Source organism: Toxorhynchites rutilus, chromosome 2 (assembly GCF_029784135.1).
Source record: "Toxorhynchites rutilus septentrionalis strain SRP chromosome 2, ASM2978413v1, whole genome shotgun sequence".
NCBI lineage: Eukaryota > Metazoa > Arthropoda > Insecta > Diptera > Culicidae > Toxorhynchites > Toxorhynchites rutilus.
The window spans coordinates 338,564,011-338,586,376 of NC_073745.1; the positions used below are offsets into that span (position 1 = coordinate 338,564,011).

At 37.0% G+C, this 22,366-nt stretch overlaps 2 protein-coding genes across 2 annotated transcripts; one reads left to right on the forward strand and one right to left on the reverse strand.

Moving 5' to 3' along the window:
• Positions 1–994: 994 nt before the first annotated feature.
• On the reverse strand, positions 995–3,921 carry LOC129767137 (adenosine deaminase 2-like). Its single transcript, XM_055767759.1, has 4 exons — positions 2,794–3,921; positions 2,359–2,740; positions 1,204–1,539; positions 995–1,125 (listed from the first exon to the last, which is right to left on the reverse strand). Exons 1-4 carry the CDS (start codon positions 3,919–3,921, stop codon positions 1,085–1,087), a joined length of 1,887 nt encoding a protein of 628 aa, XP_055623734.1. The 3' UTR covers positions 995–1,084.
• A 3,653-nt stretch (positions 3,922–7,574) lies between these two features.
• On the forward strand, positions 7,575–10,523 carry LOC129768934 (adenosine deaminase 2-like). The gene is made up of 4 exons (XM_055770884.1): positions 7,575–8,725; positions 8,779–9,160; positions 9,979–10,314; positions 10,393–10,523. Exons 1-4 carry the CDS (start codon positions 7,598–7,600, stop codon positions 10,431–10,433), a joined length of 1,887 nt encoding a protein of 628 aa, XP_055626859.1. The 5' UTR covers positions 7,575–7,597; the 3' UTR covers positions 10,434–10,523.
• Positions 10,524–22,366: the final 11,843 nt, after the last annotated feature.

Consider the following 22,366-nt stretch of genomic DNA (forward strand, 5'->3'; position numbering starts at 1 on the left):
TGTTACTTGTTGGGGGGTTTGTCTTGCATTAATTAAGCTGGAGCCGTATTATGGCGTTACGCAATTTGTGTGTCGCGCCTAACACTTGCAATTAAATCTGGGTGGTGGAAAGCTGAGAAGTATAAGATAACAAGACATATTAATTTGTTTAGATTAATGAACCAATATTGATGCTCTGATGCTTTTGACTACATCACGATTCATTCTATATTTGTACCTGGGTTTTCTTTACATGATTTTTTCAAAGAGTAATGATACCCACACATATACTAACTCATACATACATACATACACTCCACACCAAAAAACTCATGAAAACGAAAGTGGTATCGAAAAATTAATGAACTGCAATCTTAGTTCAGTATTTTGTGAGATTTGGCAAACATGAACAAAATGTGAATTTTATTCTAGGTAGCTGATGGCATTGAAATTGAAAATGTAGCTATATGAAACTATTGTGTATGAAATTAAAACTAGCCAAAATGGAACGTGAATTTGAAAAGCAGAAAAATAATTAAAAAATATCGTATTCTAATTCTCATAGAAAAAATCAGTATTCATTGAAATTTATGTCTAGAACTCGAATATCTTCTTCTTGTTTGAAGAGGCCTTAAACTTTGCAGTTCATTCGCCTCTAAAACTCGAATATGATTACGTGGAAATAATAATACGATATACGATATAAAATTAATCTCTAAAACTTGTTATAACTATAAATGTAAAAAAATTTAGCTTGTATAACTCGCTCGTATAGTTTTGAAATTATATTCGTATCGAAACAAAACTTTCGATCGGAACATTTTTTCCTTGAGACGGATTTTAACATCTCCACATATTCTAATAATGTGGATCTTTTGAAGCAACAACAAGACAGACTATTGGAAACTTGAACATAAGAAACTAAATTAAATGTTTTTTTTAAATATTTTTTTTATTTACAGCTTATATTATATTTTACAGCTAAATCTATGAAGGATATGTGGAAATAAAATATTTTGTCTAGTTCTAGTAGTACTGTTTCATAACATGGCATCTTGGCTCGTAGTTTTTGCATCTACATTGCTTTTTCTCAATACACTCCACGTCATATTGTCATCTCGAAGAACTGAATCATCTTCCTACTTTCTGAAATATTTTCAGATTCCTTAATTAGAGTTTCGCATCCCTTTTCCACATTGTACACTCGCTGGTTTCGACTATTACCTTCGCCTTGTATAGTTTTTGGTATTGCTTCAACAATCCTCGGAGCAGGAATTCTTGTGCCGTTTTTACCAACGACTTGGGGAAGATCGCATCTCAGCAGTAGCGTCTTTATTTTGTAATCGAAATCTTCCTGCGAAAATCGATCCTCTCGACGTATTGATTTCTTCTTAATCAATCCTACGATTCTTGGTGGGCAGCGATCTGAACTGATTTTGGCCAGCTGCTGGTAGTCCTTCCTCAACTGCAGCATCCGAAGTTTATACTCAAGATCGGTTTTCGAGTACTGATGATTCTTTCCACAGTTCAGCACTTGTGTTTGCGATTCGGCTGTAAGTACTATTTTGCACATTTTCGGTTATGCTCTGAAGCGTTTCGGTTATACGAGTTAATTTGTTAGACTGTAATCTTGAACTGTGTCAAACTGAATGATGAACATTCCGAAACTGACTGTGAATTTATAAAAGACAGAGGTAGCAATTATGGGGTCTGTCATGCCTACTATAGTTCAGGCAGACGTAACTGGTGGGTAGAGAATACGTGACCTTATATATCAGAAAGGCCGGACGGGTATCAATATTTTGGCAAAGTGTACATTTTCCATTAATTTGACATATAATATTTACTTATTATTCATTATGATAGATATGATAACGCATTGACCGCTACAATATTCGCATGATGCTGGTTTATTGATAAAGTAGTTCTGTTCCGGTGGTAAAAGGTTCATAGCTATGCATGCCTTAGCCAGATGCGACAATCACAAAACAGTTGAATGCCGTTAAAACTACCGTGTGGGATTTGTTCAGGAGCCATACATAAATTCAAGAATTCTGATGAACACTAACGGGATTCTCCTTTTTTCGATTGTGGTGCCTTGCTGGTAACCTCAAAAGCAATGAACTATTTTTGGACGAAAAAACAAGATCAAAAGAGTTCTGGAAGCCCAAGAAAAAAAATACTACTACAAGTTTTAGTGAAGATACTGATAAAAATATTATAATAATTTGTTAAATTTAGGGTAAGTTCTCATAATTAGAAAATATAGGAGAATAACGCAGATAGACAAACAATTACTACAGAGCACACGATTTATCTAGACTAGTTTCCCACTCAATATATCTGACGCAAGCGTCTTAATCGTCGATTCCCACATACCTTCCCATTTACTCATGGCCCTAGTTTTCTCCAAATCGTCCATAGCGCTGAACCGAATTGAATTGATCGCCAGCTGCTTAAGCAGCCGTAGATCGTGCTGAGCAGAAGCGATCCCTAGAAATGCCATATAAAAATCATGGCTTAGTGGAGTTGCTCGCCAGAAGGATCGATCGTCAGAGGATACAACTACGGGGTAATCATCGACGAAAAGTAGCGCTGCCGGGTGATTTCTGAAGTCTTCAACCAGTTTGAGCACCTGGTTCGATATAGGGTTAACTTCGACGCATATCTGTTTCCGTTTGATTACTTCTAGTAAAAGGGGATGCTTGATCAGTGGAAAACCATGGCCGATACGTTTGGTCCCTAGAAGGATTGCATCAATCTACAAAAAGTTCAAAGTCCATTATGTCGAACCAATCGGTGAATCATACCTACCATATTTGCATCGCTTTTCATTCCGAACCAGTTTGTCTCTCCCGCGTGGAAGAAGAATTGAATAGACTCTGGTAACTTCAGAAACTCGGGAACGAAGTCCAACAGCGGTCTTCTTTTATCCTCCTGACCGACCAAATCGAATCCAGCCACAAACTTAGGAAACTTTTCGTGCAATCTTTTCAAAATGTTGATGAGACCACGAAAAACATCGTCATCTCCGAAACCTTGGGGAGCATACACAAATTTAGCTCCAAGGAAATTTGGATAATTTTTCATGAATCTCTCTGTCTCGTCCACATATATTTGAACAACTTCCTCTGGAGTGTAAATCTTCCCGGTGAGGTCATACACCTCTGGCAGAACTCCTCGTAGTTCCAAGTAGCTAACCTGGTCGTCGTAATATTCTTTCAAGGAATCATAGTAATACTGTCTCCATACTGGTTCATAACTGACAATTGGCTCTATGATGACGAAAAGCTGTTGGAATTTATCCCAAACAACATTGATGCTTCTGAAGGCATTGATTGGATCCTTGGTGTATAATCCAAATAAATCTCTCAACTTTTCATCGTAAATCTCGGCTTTCATTTCATTGCGTATATCAGACACAAGTTCCCAACCCTTTCCGGTGGGTTTAGTTTTAGAGAATATAAAAGCCGGAGGCGTGTTCTGCTCGAACCGTCCATTTTGCCACAGATAAGGTCTATACGTGGCATTAATCAGCAAGTCTGTGCTCCCTATTGCAGAGTCGTGGGCATGCAGCACCGCTCCTTTCGGAATTCGACGAATGAATTGAAATAGCTTTGAGCTGTTCAGTTGATCCAACTTTTCGAAGATATGTCGCGCCGGAATGAATTCAAAGCTATCCTTGAATCCTTCATCCAATTCCAGCCGCTTCAGTTTCATTATGTGCCGATTGACAATCTCCTCCTCGTTGGTCAGGTTCAAACTAGCACCCAAAAAGCGTCGTTCCTGTGCTTCGATGACATGTTTCCTTTGTGCGTTGTAGGCCTCCAGAGACGGTCTTTTGAGGAAGAAGGGCTCTCCAGCATCTGTTGTGATTAATGCTTTCGTTTCGTAGAGTTTGATACAGAACAAGAAGGGCAACGACAGCAGAAGGTACTTCATTTCACACCTATTCGATTCGCTCTACAATCTTTCCAAAACTGATCGACCGATGAGAGTGGAGTTAGATTATATTTGCTACAATCAGATGTGGTAGTGACTGCCTTTAACTATGCTTGGGCGTCGTGCACAAATTACGTGAAGCATTGATTAGGTCGAGCTGGCGAATCTTGTTACTTGTTGTCTTATGTTAATCAAACTGGAGCCATATTATAGCGTTACCCAATTTATGTGCAGCGCCTAACACTCGCAATCTAATCTGGGTGATAGAAAGCTGAGGAATATGAGATAACGAGACATCTTAATTGGTTGAGATTTATGAACCAACATTGATGCGCTGATGCTTCTGACTACATTACGATTCATTCGCAATCGGAATATTTCTCTAACACAGACTTCAAAACCATGGAGTCTGGGGAAATTGGCATTGCAAAATAGATGCAAGCAGTGGGTACTTTTGTACTCGCTTGCATTTTTATAAACCGGAATGTGTTTTCCCAACACAGATTTCGAAACCAATAAGTTGGGAAAAACGGCATTCCAGATCTCGACAGTACTTTTTATATCCCCATACATTTTTACACTCCGGAATGCGTTTTGCTAACAAGGTCTACAAAACCGGGTACAAATGCAACGTTTTGACTCGGTTATTCAAGACTGCATGTCCCTTCATGTCGGCAGCTCACTGAACTTCTACGCATACCGTTTGATGATTAGGCAAAATGTTGATAACTATTTGCTGCGATAACCACTACCATAATGCATGAAATGACCTAAATTGTGATTTTTTAGCAAACGAATTCGAGAATTGTTTCGTTCATTCACTAGTTTAAATAATAATTCAATCAACAGCTTTGCGCATCGGCGATGTCGTACCCAATGAGGAACATTCGAAGTGCGATTATTTCTAATTGAAAAAAAAACAGAAATGATTACTAAGCTAACGGCAGTCCTACGTCAACCTTGCGGTTTTATCATAGGTATAACCCATCCATAGTTTTTTTACCCGATTTTTCCAATTAACGCGGTTTTTACGAGGTACGTATCCCCCGCGTAAAACAAAACCTGGGTGTACAGTATATGTATGTATATATATATATTATATATATATATATATATATATATATATATATATATATATAAATACATATATATATATATATATATATATATATATATATATATATATATATATATATATATATATATATATATATATATATATATATATATATATATATATATATATATATATATATATATATATATATATATATATATATATATATATATAAATATATATATATATATATTTATATACATATACTGTACACCCAGGTTTTGTTTTACGCGGGGGATACGTACCTCGTAAAAAAAACCGCGTTAATTGGAAAAATCGGGTAAAAAAACTATGGATGGGTTATACCTATGATAAAACCGCAAGGTTGACGTAGGACTGCCGTTAGCTTAGTAATCATTTCTGTTTTTTTTTCAATTAGAAATAATCGCACTTCGAATGTTCCTCATTGGGTACGACATCGCCGATGCGCAAAGCTGTTGATTGAATTATTATTTAAACTAGTGAATGAACGAAACAATTCTCGAATTCGTTTGCTAAAAAATCACAATTTAGGTCATTTCATGCATTATGGTAGTGGTTATCGCAGCAAATAGTTATCAACATTTTGCCTAATCATCAAACGGTATGCGTAGAAGTTCAGTGAGCTGCCGACATGAAGGGACATGCAGTCTTGAATAACCGAGTCAAAACGTTGCATTTGTACTAGGATTGGGCGATCTTTATAGAAAGATCGATCTTATCGAATCGATTTTTCAAATGGCTTAGGGATCGATTCACTGATTAAATCGCTACTAAAGAATCGATCTTTGCTGAATCGATCTTTACCGAATCGATTTTGAATTTTGAATATCAATTTGAATATCAAAGGCATTTTGTTTTGTCCCTCAGCATGAAGGCCATAGCTACAGGGCATTCATTTTGTGCTGTCAGGTAGTCGTTTTATTAAATAAATTAATTGAAAAAGCATAATTAGAAATTCAACAACCGCCCAAAACTCAGCTGACAATAAGAGCCAATCGTGCCATACATCTGTCATCTAGTCGAAGCCGATTCTTGATTTTGGCGCCAGATCCAGAAAACAATCTTTCGCCTGTAATTGATGTCAACATCAGGTTCAGTGATCCTATGCGCAATCGTAATTCCATTCATCCCCTCAGTAGTTGCCACTAGTTCCGTCTCTGTCAGCATTTGAACAGAAGTAAATCGTAGGAGAAGCAATCCAAATGTAGACATTAAAAAAAAATAAATGTTAGGTGCATTTGGTGGGATAAAAAATCGATATATACTATAAACAAATTTACAAAAAGATCGAAAAGATCGAAAGCAAAATAAATCGATTTTCTCGATTTCCTCGAGTACAAAAGATCGATCCAAAAAATCGGAAATCGGGATGGAAAAGATCGATCTTCTAAGAATCGATCCGAGATCGCCCAATCCTAATTTGTACACGGTTTTGTAGACCGTGTTAGCAAAACGCATTCCGGAGTGTAAAAATGTATGGGGATATAAAAAGTACTGTCGAGATCTGGAATGCCGTTTTTCCCAACTTATTGGTTTCGAAATCTGTGTTGGGAAAACACATTCCGGTTTATAAAAATGCAAGCGAGTACAAAAGTACCCGCTGCTTGCATCTATTTTGCAATGCCAATTTCCCCAGGCTCCATGGTTTTGAAATCTGTGTTAGGGGAATATCCATTCATTCCTGCGATGGTACCTCAATCGCATGTTTCTTTGAAACAATTAGATTGTAGTTGTTGTGATATATGACCGCCAACACCATCCATCTGGAGACAAATAACGGCGGATCCTTTTAAAATGACTCAATCTCATATTAAAACAAAGATTCTCGTACATACATCACACAAGATAACGGCTGATCAGATTTGAGTCGTCTGTATATCGTTGTGTTTGTTTCCATCCGAATTAGAATGATAGAACACATTGGAGAATATTTAAGATTCATAAGAAAAGTTTTAAAAATTTTAAGTGAAAATCATCACTCAGATCAACTTTATAGATCATGACGATAACGTTCAAACTCTCCTACAATACCTTCGTAATTTGTTCATTTACCAAGCAATATTTTCACTGGAAACCATTTATATGGTAGTACAACGTTCGCCGGGTCATCTAGTATTTCTATAACTACAACGTCAGTAACAGTAGGTGACATTTTTAGAGTAGAAATCAATATCAATAACAATAATGTGAAGATAACCCAGGTACAGATATAGAATGAATCGTAATGTAGTCAGAAGCATCAGCGCATCAATGTTGGTTCATAAATCTCAACCAATTAAGATGTCTCGTTATCTCATATTCCTCAGCTTTCTATCACCCAGATTAGATTGCGAGTGTTAGGCGCTGCACATAAATTGGGTAACGCTATAATATGGCTCCAGTTTGATTAACATAAGACAACAAGTAACAAGATTCGCCAGCTCGACCTAATCAATGCTTCACGTAATTTGCGCACGACGCCCAAGCATAGTTAAAGGCAGTCACTACCACATCTGATTGTAGCAAATATAATCTAACTCCACTCTCATCGGTCGATCAGTTTTGGAAAGATTGTAGAGCGAATCGAATAGGTGTGAAATGAAGTACCTTCTGCTGTCGTTGCCCTTCTTGTTCTGTATCAAACTCTACGAAACGAAAGCAGTAATCACAACAGATGCTGGAGAGCCCTTCTTCCTCAAAAGACCGTCTCTGGAGGCCTACAACGCACAAAGGAAACATGTCATCGAAGCACAGGAACGACGCTTTTTGGGTGCTAGTTTGAACCTGACCAACGAGGAGGAGATTGTCAATCGGCACATAATGAAACTGAAGCGGCTGGAATTGGATGAAGGATTCAAGGATAGCTTTGAATTCATTCCGGCGCGACATATCTTCGAAAAGTTGGATCAACTGAACAGCTCAAAGCTGTTTCAATTCATTCGTCGAATTCCGAAAGGAGCGGTGCTGCATGCCCACGACTCTGCAATAGGGAGCACAGACTTGCTGATTAATGCCACGTATAGACCTTATCTGTGGCAAAATGGACGGTTCGAGCAGAACACGCCTCCGGCTTTTATATTCTCTAAAACTAAACCCGCCGGAAAGGGTTGGGAACTTGTGTCTGATATACGCAATGAAATGAAAGCCGAGATTTACGATGAAAAGTTGAGAGATTTATTTGGATTATACACCAAGGATCCAATCAATGCCTTCAGAAGCATCAATGTTGTTTGGGATAAATTCCAACAGCTTTTCGTCATCATAGAGCCAATTGTTAGTTATGAACCAGTATGGAGACAGTATTACTATGATTCCTTGAAAGAATATTACGACGACCAGGTTAGCTACTTGGAACTACGAGGAGTTCTGCCAGAGGTGTATGACCTCACCGGGAAGATTTACACTCCAGAGGAAGTTGTTCAAATATATGTGGACGAGACAGAGAGATTCATGAAAAATTATCCAAATTTCCTTGGAGCTAAATTTGTGTATGCTCCCCAAGGTTTCGGAGATGACGATGTTTTTCGTGGTCTCATCAACATTTTGAAAAGATTGCACGAAAAGTTTCCTAAGTTTGTGGCTGGATTCGATTTGGTCGGTCAGGAGGATAAAAGAAGACCGCTGTTGGACTTCGTTCCCGAGTTTCTGAAGTTACCAGAGTCTATTCAATTCTTCTTCCACGCGGGAGAGACAAACTGGTTCGGAATGAAAAGTGATGCAAATATGGTAGGTATGATTCACCGATTGGTTCGACATAATGGACTTTGAACTTTTTGTAGATTGATGCAATCCTTCTAGGGACCAAACGTATCGGCCATGGTTTTCCACTGATCAAGCATCCCCTTTTACTAGAAGTAATCAAACGGAAACAGATATGCGTCGAAGTTAACCCTATATCGAACCAGGTGCTCAAACTGGTTGAAGACTTCAGAAATCACCCGGCAGCGCTACTTTTCGTCGATGATTACCCCGTAGTTGTATCCTCTGACGATCGATCCTTCTGGCGAGCAACTCCACTAAGCCATGATTTTTATATGGCATTTCTAGGGATCGCTTCTGCTCAGCACGATCTACGGCTGCTTAAGCAGCTGGCGATCAATTCAATTCGGTTCAGCGCTATGGACGATTTGGAGAAAACTAGGGCCATGAGTAAATGGGAAGGTATGTGGGAATCGACGATTAAGACGCTTGCGTCAGATATATTGAGTGGGAAACTAGTCTAGATAAATCGTGTGCTCTGTAGTAATTGTTTGTCTATCTGCGTTATTCTCCTATATTTTCTACTTATGAGAACTTACCCTAAATTTAACAAATTATTATAATATTTTTATCAGTATCTTCACTAAAACTTGTAGTAGTATTTTTTTCTTGGGCTTCCAGAACTCTTTTGATCTTGTTTTTTCGTCCAAAAATAGTTCATTGCTTTTGAGGTTACCAGCAAGGCACCACAATCGAAAAAAGGAGAATCCCGTTAGTGTTCATCAGAATTCTTGAATTTATGTATGGCTCCTGAACAAATCCCCCACGGTAGTTTTGACGGCATTCAACTGTTTTGTGATTGTCGCATCTGGCTAAGACATGCATAGCTATGAACCTTTTACCACCGGAACAGAACTACTTTATCAATAAACCAGCATCATGCGAATATTGTAGCGGTCAATGCGTTATCATATCTATCATAATGAATAATAAGTAAATATTATATGTCAAATTAATGGAAAATGTACACTTTGCCAAAATATTGATACCCGTCCGGCCTTTCTGATATATAAGGTCACGTATTCTCTACCCACCAGTTACGTCTGCCTGAACTATAGTAGGCATGACAGACCCCATAATTGCTACCTCTGTCTTTTATAAATTCACAGTCAGTTTCGGAATGTTCATCATTCAGTTTGACACAGTTCAAGATTACAGTCTAACAAATTAACTCGTATAACCGAAACGCTTCAGAGCATAACCGAAAATGTGCAAAATAGTACTTACAGCCGAATCGCAAACACAAGTGCTGAACTGTGGAAAGAATCATCAGTACTCGAAAACCGATCTTGAGTATAAACTTCGGATGCTGCAGTTGAGGAAGGACTACCAGCAGCTGGCCAAAATCAGTTCAGATCGCTGCCCACCAAGAATCGTAGGATTGATTAAGAAGAAATCAATACGTCGAGAGGATCGATTTTCGCAGGAAGATTTCGATTACAAAATAAAGACGCTACTGCTGAGATGCGATCTTCCCCAAGTCGTTGGTAAAAACGGCACAAGAATTCCTGCTCCGAGGATTGTTGAAGCAATACCAAAAACTATACAAGGCGAAGGTAATAGTCGAAACCAGCGAGTGTACAATGTGGAAAAGGGATGCGAAACTCTAATTAAGGAATCTGAAAATATTTCAGAAAGTAGGAAGATGATTCAGTTCTTCGAGATGACAATATGACGTGGAGTGTATTGAGAAAAAGCAATGTAGATGCAAAAACTACGAGCCAAGATGCCATGTTATGAAACAGTACTACTAGAACTAGACAAAATATTTTATTTCCACATATCCTTCATAGATTTAGCTGTAAAATATAATATAAGCTGTAAATAAAAAAAATATTTAAAAAAAACATTTAATTTAGTTTCTTATGTTCAAGTTTCCAATAGTCTGTCTTGTTGTTGCTTCAAAAGATCCACATTATTAGAATATGTGGAGATGTTAAAATCCGTCTCAAGGAAAAAATGTTCCGATCGAAAATTTTGTTTCGATACGAATATAATACTATACGAGCGAGTTATACAAGCTAAATTTTTTTACATTTATAGTTATAACAAGTTTTAGAGATTAATTTTATATCGTATATCGTATTATTATTTCCACGTAATCATATTCGAGTTTTAGAGGCGAATGAACTGCAAAGTTTAAGGCCTCTTCAAACAAGAAGAAGATATTCGAGTTCTAGACATAAATTTCAATGAATACTGATTTTTTCTATGAGAATTAGAATACGATATTTTTTAATTATTTTTCTGCTTTTCAAATTCACGTTCGATTTTGGCTAGTTTTAATTTCATACACAATAGTTTCATATAGCTACATTTTCAATTTCAATGCCCTCAGCTACCTAGAATAAAATTCACATTTTGTTCATGTTTGCCAAATCTCACAAAATACTGAACTAAGATTGCAGTTCATTAATTTTTCGATACCACTTTCGTTTTCATGAGTTTTTTGGTGTGGAGTGTGACGACAACGACAACCTGTTCTACAAGTGTCGTTTTGACAGTGTTGTCATTGTCCTTTTCAGTCTCAAGAAATAGCGCGTCAAAGATGGAGTCCACCAAGCAAGAAATTCGCCATATTTTACGTTTTTACTACCTGCGAGGTAAAACTATATATATATATATATATATATATATATATATATATATATATATATATATATATATATATATATATATATATATATATATATATATATATATATATATATATATATAAATTATATGTTTAGAGACGGGAACGATCTTTTTAAAAAGGAGAACAACTACACTTTTCGGAGGTTTAAACTAGACTGACTTTATTTCTAAACTGTCCCTACAAGCTAAGCTAGATTCTGTTTTACATTTCCTATGCTACGAAACTACCCACACGTGTTCTTCTCTTCTTTCACTCATGTGTTGAGTGAGATGATCCTTATGCTGGCGCGCATGTTGAGTGTCCGGGGGTTCTATCGCTTCGTTGCTTATGTTGCTGTTCGGTTTATTGCTTCGGTTGATTTACGATCCTGCGCATATGGTTCCTTGCGCTTATCAATGAGTTCCTTGTTCGTGACGAGGCAGCGTTTGCTGGCTCGGCTGTAGTTTATGTTCCGCTCGTAAACGGATTGCACTTATGGTGAATGGTTTTCAATTCATGGAATCGGCTCTATGGGAAGCTTATGGCGTTGATACTGCGTTGGCTGTTCTGATGGAGTTCGTGTGGTCTGTTGTTAACTTATATATATATATATATATATATATATATATATATATATATATATATATATATATATATATATATATGTGTATATATATATATATATATATATATATATATATATATATATATATATATATATATATATATATATGGCAATATTGTGCTACATAGCAAGGTCGTTGCATTTTAGATCAAGCGTGACAAGAGTGGGAGGTGTTATTTATACGTTATAGGTAACCATAACATGCTTAATGTGTAACCCTTGCTAAATTATCATTATTAAAAATTATTACATTTGGTATCTGAAAAAAATTAATAACTTGTTCAGGATGCGCCTCGAGAGTTATTCGACCATCAATTTAAGTGGTGTAATGATTAGTCAATTAGGCGCGTTCTAATGTGCAATTATGGCAAATCACATCTCTTAAAACAGTGGCCACCTTGCCCCAGCTATGAATCAAGCAACAGTGTCTCAATCATTCTATGAAATGCCTTTTCTATACAAATACACTTAACAGGCCTGTGTGTTTACTATTGTAACATTGATTACACAGGACATGTCCACATTCACCACAAAAACACTAAATTTCTTGCAAACAAAATGGGTTGCCACATTTAATTCTATAAATTTTCTGAAAAAAAATATCAAAAAACTATTGGAAACAATGACAAGAAAGGTTTATTTTAATTTAGAATTTATATATTTTTTTTCATTAATTTATCTTATTTATGGTTGGTTAAAGTCGTATCAATACAACAGAATAAATCATACAAATGTTTTCTTATAATAAATTGTATGATGTTTATACATGGTTTTGTTGATCTCAAATTTTTCATCATTTCATCCTTGACGCTGCTCCTTGAGTCGATACATAGTTTTTCACTTTCAAATTAGAGTTCATCATAGTGAGAGTCAACCAATTTATGATCTTTGTTTTGTTGGCATTGTAAAGCATTGTAATTGATGACGAGACCATTGATCGCGTTCGGGAGATTAAATATCTTGGCGTGATTATTGATGACAAACTCAAGTTCAATACTCACATTGACAATGTCATCAAGAAAATTGCCAAGAAGTATGGAATCTCATGCCGATTGTAAAACGATGTAAATATTTGCAGCAAAATACAGCTATACAAATCAATCATCTCTCCTCATTTAGACTTTTGTTCTTCCATATTATTTTTAGCCAATGATACACAAATATCGAGATTACAGTGTTTGCAGAATAACATAATTCGGTTGATTCTAAAATGTAATAGATTCACTTCCTCATCTTTGATGCTGGACGCTCTAAAATGGTTATCCGTGAAGCAAAGAATTGTCTATTTAACTATGGTGTTCATTTTTAAAGTAGTTAACGGTTTGCTGCCTCGATATTTGTGTGATCGAGTTGAAAGAGGAAGTGATTTCCATAGATATAACACTAGAAACGCGAATGAATTAAGAGCACCTAATTTCTTGTCATGTGCTTCACAAAATTCGTTGTACTTCAAAGGAATAAATGTTTTCAACTCGATGCCAAGACATATTAAATGCGCAACAACATTTACAGAATTTAAGAGGTGCTGTATTTCACACGTGAAAGCTGTCTTTAATTAACAGTCGAACGATTATTTTTTAAATTTTATGACGAAGATTTTTATCGACGAAGTTTTATACGAACGGATAATTAATGTGGACAATTTTTTGTAGTTTGTTTTAATATTTTCAATTAACCTGACAAAGTTTCTTAACGGATTATATTATGTAGACTATTTAATTTTTTTAAATTATCTTTTTTTTTAAATTTGTATTGATCTCTATTATGTCTGTCATGATTTGGTGATGATGGACTATTTTTATATTGTTGTTTTTTATAGTTGTATTAGTTAAAAAAAATAAAAGTAGTCTATGAAAGTTTGAGCGTCGCGCGCGTGGCACAGATATAAAGGATATTAAATTGAAAGATTTTTAAGTGCCGGTCTAGGAATTTTTCGTAAAGGAAATTTTCTCGGTTTCTCTGAATGAGGATATTCATAGTCAATCCAAAACAAGGCTGGCGGTTGGACTTGTGCTCTGGTGGACCACTTGGCTGCAAGGGCCTCGTCGGGACCGTATCGGCTTTGTGGCGGACATGACTGAGTATTGGCATGTCTTTTGACATTGCAAATTTTTTGAACTTATATCTGTGAATAAAATCAGTGCGTTTTTTTGTGTTTGCTATACTGATTTCTATGTTGAGAAAAAATAAATAAATTATCTTTTAGATAACTCGTCTTGCTCAAACCTCTGTAGGGGAAGGAGGCGGGACCATCATCATCATCATCAAAAAGCAAAAATATTTGTCCAACACACGCTGTTGAATGTGAACTGTCCCATAAACGACCTTAGCCGGAGTGGAGAGATGAGGTAACAATTGAAATTGTTCAACAATTTTATAGATCAACTAGCTGACCCGGCAAACGTTGTTCTGCCATATAAATGATTTCAAGTGAATATTTTGGGTGTTTAATAAAACATAACTAATGTATTGTAAGTGTGTTTGAATGTATCAACGATCTAATAAAATTAAAATCGGTATTATAAATTTGAAACACAGCCATATTGCTTCCTCTATTCACGGACTTGCAACTGTATCAATTGCTCTTCGTCTATCTGCAGATCTCAACATTGATCCGCGGTGCGGATGTTTCGCGAAGGTGAGTTCCATAGTAATTCTATGACCCATCCCTAAATTTGTCAATGGGTGGTAGGTTTTTGTTCTTTTGTTTTGGTCAAGGCTTCCAGGTTATTTGACAATTGCTGTACACGACTTGGCTAAAATTTTTTATCAGCATGTAGAAATGAAGCTTCAAAAAAAAGTTTTTTGATATTTATTTTTTTCGATTTTTCATAAGCTTGTAAACAGCGATTTTTCATGAAAAACAACATTTTTAACAAAATGACCACAATTTTGGAAATTTTTCGAATATTCAAAAACCCCTATGTAACTTTGTTCCAAAGTTTCAAAATATTCATTGGAATTCGTTCTGCGACACCCTGTTGCAACAGAACCTATACCACCAGCAAGTTATCGATTCTCAGACAGCATCTACGCATCCAGCTGTCAACAGCGTAATAATCATTTTTCGTACACTCAAAGAATGGAAAATGCATCTTCAAATATACTTTAAACAATAACCAAAATACCCACTTCACATTCTTCTTAACATCCGAATAAAAAAATACGAAAATTAATTATTCTTCGACCTTCCAGACAGGGGTTCCCCCTTAAACCAGTACTTCCATCCACTCCCACTGGGTGATTGCCAGCAGACTGGACTTGATTAACGCTTCCGCATTCATGTCAATTTTGGGCAGGTCACAGTTCAATCAACTGCTTCTACCTCCCGTCCCAAGGTATGTAACGTTGAGACCATCTTGCTCTTGGTCTTTCCTTTCAGCTCCTGCTGCACTTTACTGTTTTCTGCCATGGCTGCCTCCAATGAATTGGGCACTTTGGTAGAAGGTTTAATGAACAAAGTATTTAACACGTTCGCCCCCCGTCTCCCAGATATGGGTTACACTTTCCTCGTTCATATTGAACAGGTTTTCAAAAGGAATTTCATGGAAGAGACTTCTAATTATAAATATAGGATATATAGAATAATAATAAAATAATAACCATAAAAATATACTGATTATACAGAATGGCGCATAAGTAACGCAACACTCTCTGAAGGAAAAAAAAGGATCGCACGATCGCTCGAGCGTGTTGGTTCCTAAGCGGTTTAGTTGTTCGACTGCCGTCGTAGAGGTAATATATATAAATTAGCTGACCCGACAAATGTTTCTGCCATATCAATTATTGCTACTTGATATGTTGTTTGTTAAATAAAAAATAATCAATATATTGATAGAGTGTTTCAATGTTTTAACGATCTATAAAATCGATCGAATATGATCGACAGAATAGAACGAATGAAACGATTTGAACGGAATTCTGTTTAATGTTTATGCAGCCGCTGCGCACCGTCATTCGACAAACAAAGTGAAATGTTCGTGACTCATGTGTTCATAATTGTGTTTGACATACCGAGGAATGGAGCGCCAAGACGCTGGCCGTTAGCCGTTATCGTAACTGAAATATTTGATCTATTATTTTCGTGAAATAAAAAAATAAATAAAGAAAATCAATATTATTATCTTTCCACTGCTGTCTCGTGAAAAATAATCTCTGACAGATTATCACACCCGAAATCAATTTCAAATTGTTGAAATTTGAATGAAAATTATTACTCGAAGTTGTTTAAATACATAGTCTTGACCTAATTTAACTATCCTTCTATAAATCTCGTTGCATTTCGCCAACACTTTGTCCATTATATAAAATCATTATCAGAGACAATTTTTGTATATGATTTTTCCCCACTTGTAGAGAATGTGTTACTCTGTAACACAGAACACGTATTAGGGTCTATTTTCATTTATAATTGTTGTTTTAAAAGCGTGCTTATTTCACCTGAAAATCAATTCATTCATTTCATGGTCTATGTAGTCTATGCCGAATTGTGTGGCAAGGTTGCACCATTTGCTCAACCCAATTGGATTTTAAACGAACGATTTAAATAATGCAATATAGCGATCCGTTCGGGTAATTCTGACTCGATCGGATTTCAGAACACAGAAAAGTAGATGATCAGAGGACGGATCTAGATTTCCAGAGGAAATTACGCTACCGATTTTCTCAGAGCATGTTTTGTCAAATAACCAGACTAAAAATGTGCGTATCAGGTAATTCTCGCTTTCGTCATTCAATCTCGTACATCCAGCAACGTCTGGAACCGAATACGTGTAATGTGGTAATGAAGCTCACTAAAGACTTAATTTTTTGTTTGAATACACGTGCTATAATGTCATGACAAAGCATGTATTTTGGCCTGGCAATAAAGAAAGCTGTGTCGGTTTCATGATGAATGAAGTTTCTGTGGCGGGATCTCGTTTTTTATAGTTTGTTGTCCCTTCAGAACGGCTAGTGGATTTTCGTCAAAGAGATTCCTTGTGACGTGCACTGTGGAACTTGTCACTACGTTGAGACGGCAAACGTCAGTACCATAGAAGAAGAAGATAGAAAGCATCGTATGAACGATGTTTTATTTAATTATTTATTTATTTATTTTATTTATCACCGTCTCGAATTGTTTATAATTCCTCAGACTGAATCCTTTTATTAAATTCTTAATCCTATTTTTAAAGTTTAAAGTTTTGTTAAAGTTTTGGACACGTTAAAATCGAACACAGCACAAGCTCAAACTCACCATTCACTGGTCCAGAACCATTCTGTGGACTCTCCGACTGTGTGTTGAAAAGCGAGCTGAAAAAATGGGAAGACCGGGAAGTGACAGCCAATTGGATGGCTGCAAAACTTAAACAGGCGGAAAAATGTATTACGCCGAGTATGAAAATTACTCAACAGCTGCTAAGCCTTAATAAGAAAGACTTAAGCACATTCACTGGTCTTGTAACAGGACACTGCCTGAGTAAATATCATCTTAAGAACATAGGTTTAGCACAAGATGATATTTGTCGCTTTTGTAATGCCGAAAGCGAAACCTCGGAACATTTGTTCTGTAACTGCGGAGTTCTAACTAGACGCAGACTTCAACACCTTAATGAAGCTATTCTGGAGGAAATTTAGTCTGCATCGCCGATCAGGATTATAAATTTTATCAAACAGATTATTCCTGATTGGCACCACGCTATAGCTTTCAGTCTACTCCTTCATCAATAAATAGTAGATAAGCTGGAAGTGTAGTATAAAAAAGGGGTATACCACAATAGTTCCAAATAATGGAAAAGTAACAAGTAATGATTATACATGAGGCGGGACATCACGCGTATGAAGTCCCGACCTACATTCAATCCATTGAACTATACCGTCTATACCTTGGGAATACTTGTATGTAACCAGCGACCCATATTATCTTCACTCCAATTGTGTTGCCAACTGGAGAGTACATAACTACGAGGAGTACAAAAAATCATGATAGGTTATTTGTCGCTCAAAAATGGTGCCTTCCAAGGCCCCGAGCTTAGCTAACGAGTCCGCTTTCTCGTTGCCACCAATGGAGCAATGGGCTGGTAATCAGGCTAATGTAATCCTATTAGATTTTCCACTAGTCTACCCAAGAGCTGTATTATTCTCATAAGAAAATAACATGAGGTTCTTACAGGTTTTATTGAACGGATAGTTTCTATTGAGCTGAGGCTGAGCTGAGCTATCTGAGTAGATAAAATAGTGATCAATCGACAAGGATTCAATTTTCTCCAAAGCGTGATAGATTGCAGCCATTTCCGCAACGTACACCGAGCAGGGATTTCTCAACCTATAATAGGCACTGGAGTTTTCGTTGAATATGCCAAAACCAGTGGAGCCATTAATGCATGATCCACCAGTAAAAAAACATTCTAAATATCAGAACTTATTTCGCCAACTTTCGAAGAAAACATCCATGGGATAATCACAAAACGTGTATGTTCTGGAATGTCGCGTATTTCTTGATGCATGGTTAAATTGAAATTTACAGCGGAATCACAGAAGTACGATAGATAATCTTGGTTTTTGATGCTTGGCGAAGGTTGCAATCCTCGTGTACGGAACTCAACATATAAGGTGGTGAACCTTGACTCTGGATTCAATTGAAGAAGTTCTTCGAAATTATGAATTACCAATGGATTCATAATATTACAGCGAATGAGATATCTGTATGATAATTCTATAAATCGAAGAGGCAGATGAAGTACCCTAGCCAGAACCTCAAGACTGAGTCTTAGCTGCCGTTCGGAAGCAAAAACTACCGTACTCGAGGACCAATAATATGGTTGTTTTGTATAAACTTACGAGGTCTCCTGGATGGGTACCCCATCATGTTCCAGTTATTGTCTTGAGGAAGTTGATTGTCTGTAGACATTTCTGTTTCAGATACGCAATATGTCTCCCCCAGGTACATCTAGAATCGAAATAGATACCAAGATATTTGAAATTCATAGAGTGGGTTATTGTTTTGTCGAATAAATGAAGCGGAAATATTGCGGGTTTGTGCTTTTCAGAATAAAACTACCATCTCTGTTTGCTCCGTATTGAATTCGATACCCAGCTTGATAGCCCATGTGGACAAATTGTCCAAAGTATCCTGTAATGGTCTTTGCAGATCGGTGGAGGAGGATCCCTTAGTGGAAACCACTCCATCATCTGCAAGTTGACGTAGCGTGCAATGTCTCGAAAGGCAATGTCTCGATGGCATTAACATAAAAGTTATATAATAGGGGGCTCAAACATGAACCTTGTGGAAGGTCCATATAGCTTAGTCGGGAGACTGCCAAATTTCCATGAGCAAAACTTATATGTCCGACCCCGCATTCTCCTAGCCGTTTCCCAAAAAGTGCTCATAGCGGTCTGTCTCGATAGGCCATTGACGTACTCTCGCCAGTAACCACATTTCTTTGCTCTAGTCAAATTCTTAAGTTTACGTTCCAGGGCAATGTAAGTTCGGAAACAGTCCATCGTTCCTTGAATCGTTTCTGAATTCCTTGAACGCAGTCGATTTTTCAAGATAAACTTTAGATCACTCTTTATCCCACCATGGGGATGGAAGACGGCGTCGAAATTGAGTGATAGGAACACGTTTTGTTTGGGCTTGTAGAGCGCTCTCATAAATCAAGCCAGAAATGAAATTATATTCTTCGAGAGGAGGTAATTCATGAACCGAGTCAATAGTTTATTTCACGAAATTCCATCCAGTCGATATTTTTCGTTAAGTCATACGGAATATCAACTGTCTCACATGGATATGAGTAATTGGCAATAGATAAATGTATAGGAAGATGATCACTACCATGGAGGTCTTGGATTACCTTCCATACGCAATCCAATAATAAAGAAGAGGAACAAATGAAGAGGTCTAGAACACTATCTCGTGCGGGGGGTTCTGCTATCCAAGTAGCCTCCCAAGTGTTTTGAGTCGTCATGTTGAAATTATCGCACAGATGATAAACCAATGAGGCACGGGAATCATCATATAGTGATCCCCAATTCATTCCATGCGTATTGAAATCACCCAAAATTAAACGAGGACCTGGCAAGGCCTCGACAATATGTCTGAGCTGTTGACGGTAAACTGCAGTTCTAGGAGGAATATAAATTGAAGCAATACATAGGTCTCTGCCATTGATTTTTGTCTGACATGCAACAACCTCAATTCCTGTCATCAGAGGGAAATGGACTATATAAAAGGAGTGGTATTTTCGGATCCCCAATAATACACCAACATACGTGTCATTACGATCTAGACGAACTATGTTAAAATCGAAGAAGTTCAATTCGTTCTCTGGAGTTCTCTTGAAACTATGAATTTTTTAAAGAACGCTTGATATGTTCCGCACGCTGTTTGTATCTGGGCATACGGATAGGTCATGTGGAGCATCACCGCAATGAATACATTTAATTTTCAGTTTCGGGCACTCATCATCGGCATGTTCCTGTCTGCATTTGCCACAACGTAATTTATTACAGCAACAGGACATCGTGTGTCCAAATTGCTTACATTTAAGACAGTTTATGGGGCGCGAAATAAAAAGGCGCACTTGTAAACGAATTTTATCAATGGCTACAAATATCGGGAAGAGCTGAGCCGACAAAAGTGACCCGAAACGAGTCCGACGTACGACGCACTTTCTTCGAGTCTTCGATAACAACGGAATGCAATTTCTTGCATTCCAGAATCTTCACCGACTTGATGAAGGAGTCTTTGAAGCGACCTTCTCCTTGCATAATGTATTCCTCCGTGAGACCCGGTTCAGTGATCACTCCGTCGATCTCAACTTCCCGACAGGGAATGTAGACACGATAGTTATTCTGAAAGCCTTCATACCTAACAATATCGTTTGATGGGGCAAGGCTCACAACAACTACTCGCAGTTTGTCTCGATTAACCTTAGTAATCTCGACAACTGCTGAAATTTTCTTCAAGATTTTCGCTATTTTAATGGCGTCAATTGTCTTAGACTTACATCTAAAAACGATATATAGCCCTGTCTTGCCTTCGAAGTGAGCCTTGGATCGGGGGATTTTTGAATTAGAAAGAATTGGTATATGGGAAGCTAAAGATGAAACATTTTCTTGAAGAATAGCAGGGGAAGGGGATTCAACATGAAGATGAGCGGGGGATTGGGGATTTATCATTTCAATAGACGGGTCAAGAGGAATATCCTCGTCCCCGTCCCTTGTTAGAAAATTATAACTATTTAAACTTACTTGACCTTATTGTGTCCTTTATTGAGTCCAATATAATTGATGATGCTGCTCCGAGTTTACACGAAAGTGCAATTCCTGCTGCACTTGACCGACCTCTAGATGGAATGTTGCCTGTCGGGATTCCCCTGAAGAAGAGCTCGCACGACCCAGCAGGTAGTTGTTTCCGACTCCGTTTGGGACCCAAGAAGTACCTACAAAGCAAAATTAAAAAAGATTAGTGAAGTGTCACAAGTAACAATATTCAGGTCGGACTCGATTATATATAATCGCAATTTCACCTTCAACGTTAATTTTCGAATTCAATACATAATCGAATCACAAAAAAGCTATTTTTCTATTAACGCTTGACATTCATACATTAATGAAAAAAATGTTTTCTTGAGATTCGATTATGTATAGGATTTGAAAATAATTGTAGAAAAAAAGGTCGACTATATATAATCGAGTACGACCTGTATATAAAATCAGATACTTCCCAACAATGGTAGCGCATGAGAGAGATACTGTCATTTAACAACGTAAATAAATTGGTTATATTTGAAAAACGAACGATGGTTTAATTATTCGGATATTCACCCATATTCAGTATTATGATAGATTCGAAATATTTCGAGCGACTTGATAAAATTCCATTCTGTATTCCGTTCGAGTTGTTTTTGCATTTCGTTCGACCTGTTTCTCTTCCAACATTAAATGGGCATACCGTTCGAAATAGGGTAAGCGGAATTTTAACTCGAACAAAATAATGGTTTCGAACGAAATGCGAATCCGGCGGGATGCAGAAAGAGGTGATTGTTTATACCAAATTCGCGATTAAACATATATGTATTTCATTAGTTTTTTTTTATTTTGGAAACCGAATTTAAGAAAAAGAAAAAAGAACGTATTCAGAAAAATTTCTCCCTATTCGGCATTAAATATATGGTAATCGATATCCTAGTGGTATTATATATAGTTTACAACCTATTCTCATGCCGATCAAGTTTTTTGTGTATAATTTCGTCAAGATCGGTCGAGCCGTTTTGGAGGAGTTTGGTAACAAACACCGTGACGCGACATTTATATATACAGGGTGCGGCAGCATAACTTCCTTTTTTCAAAACTCAATAAAAACTATTGTATGCATCGGAAAATA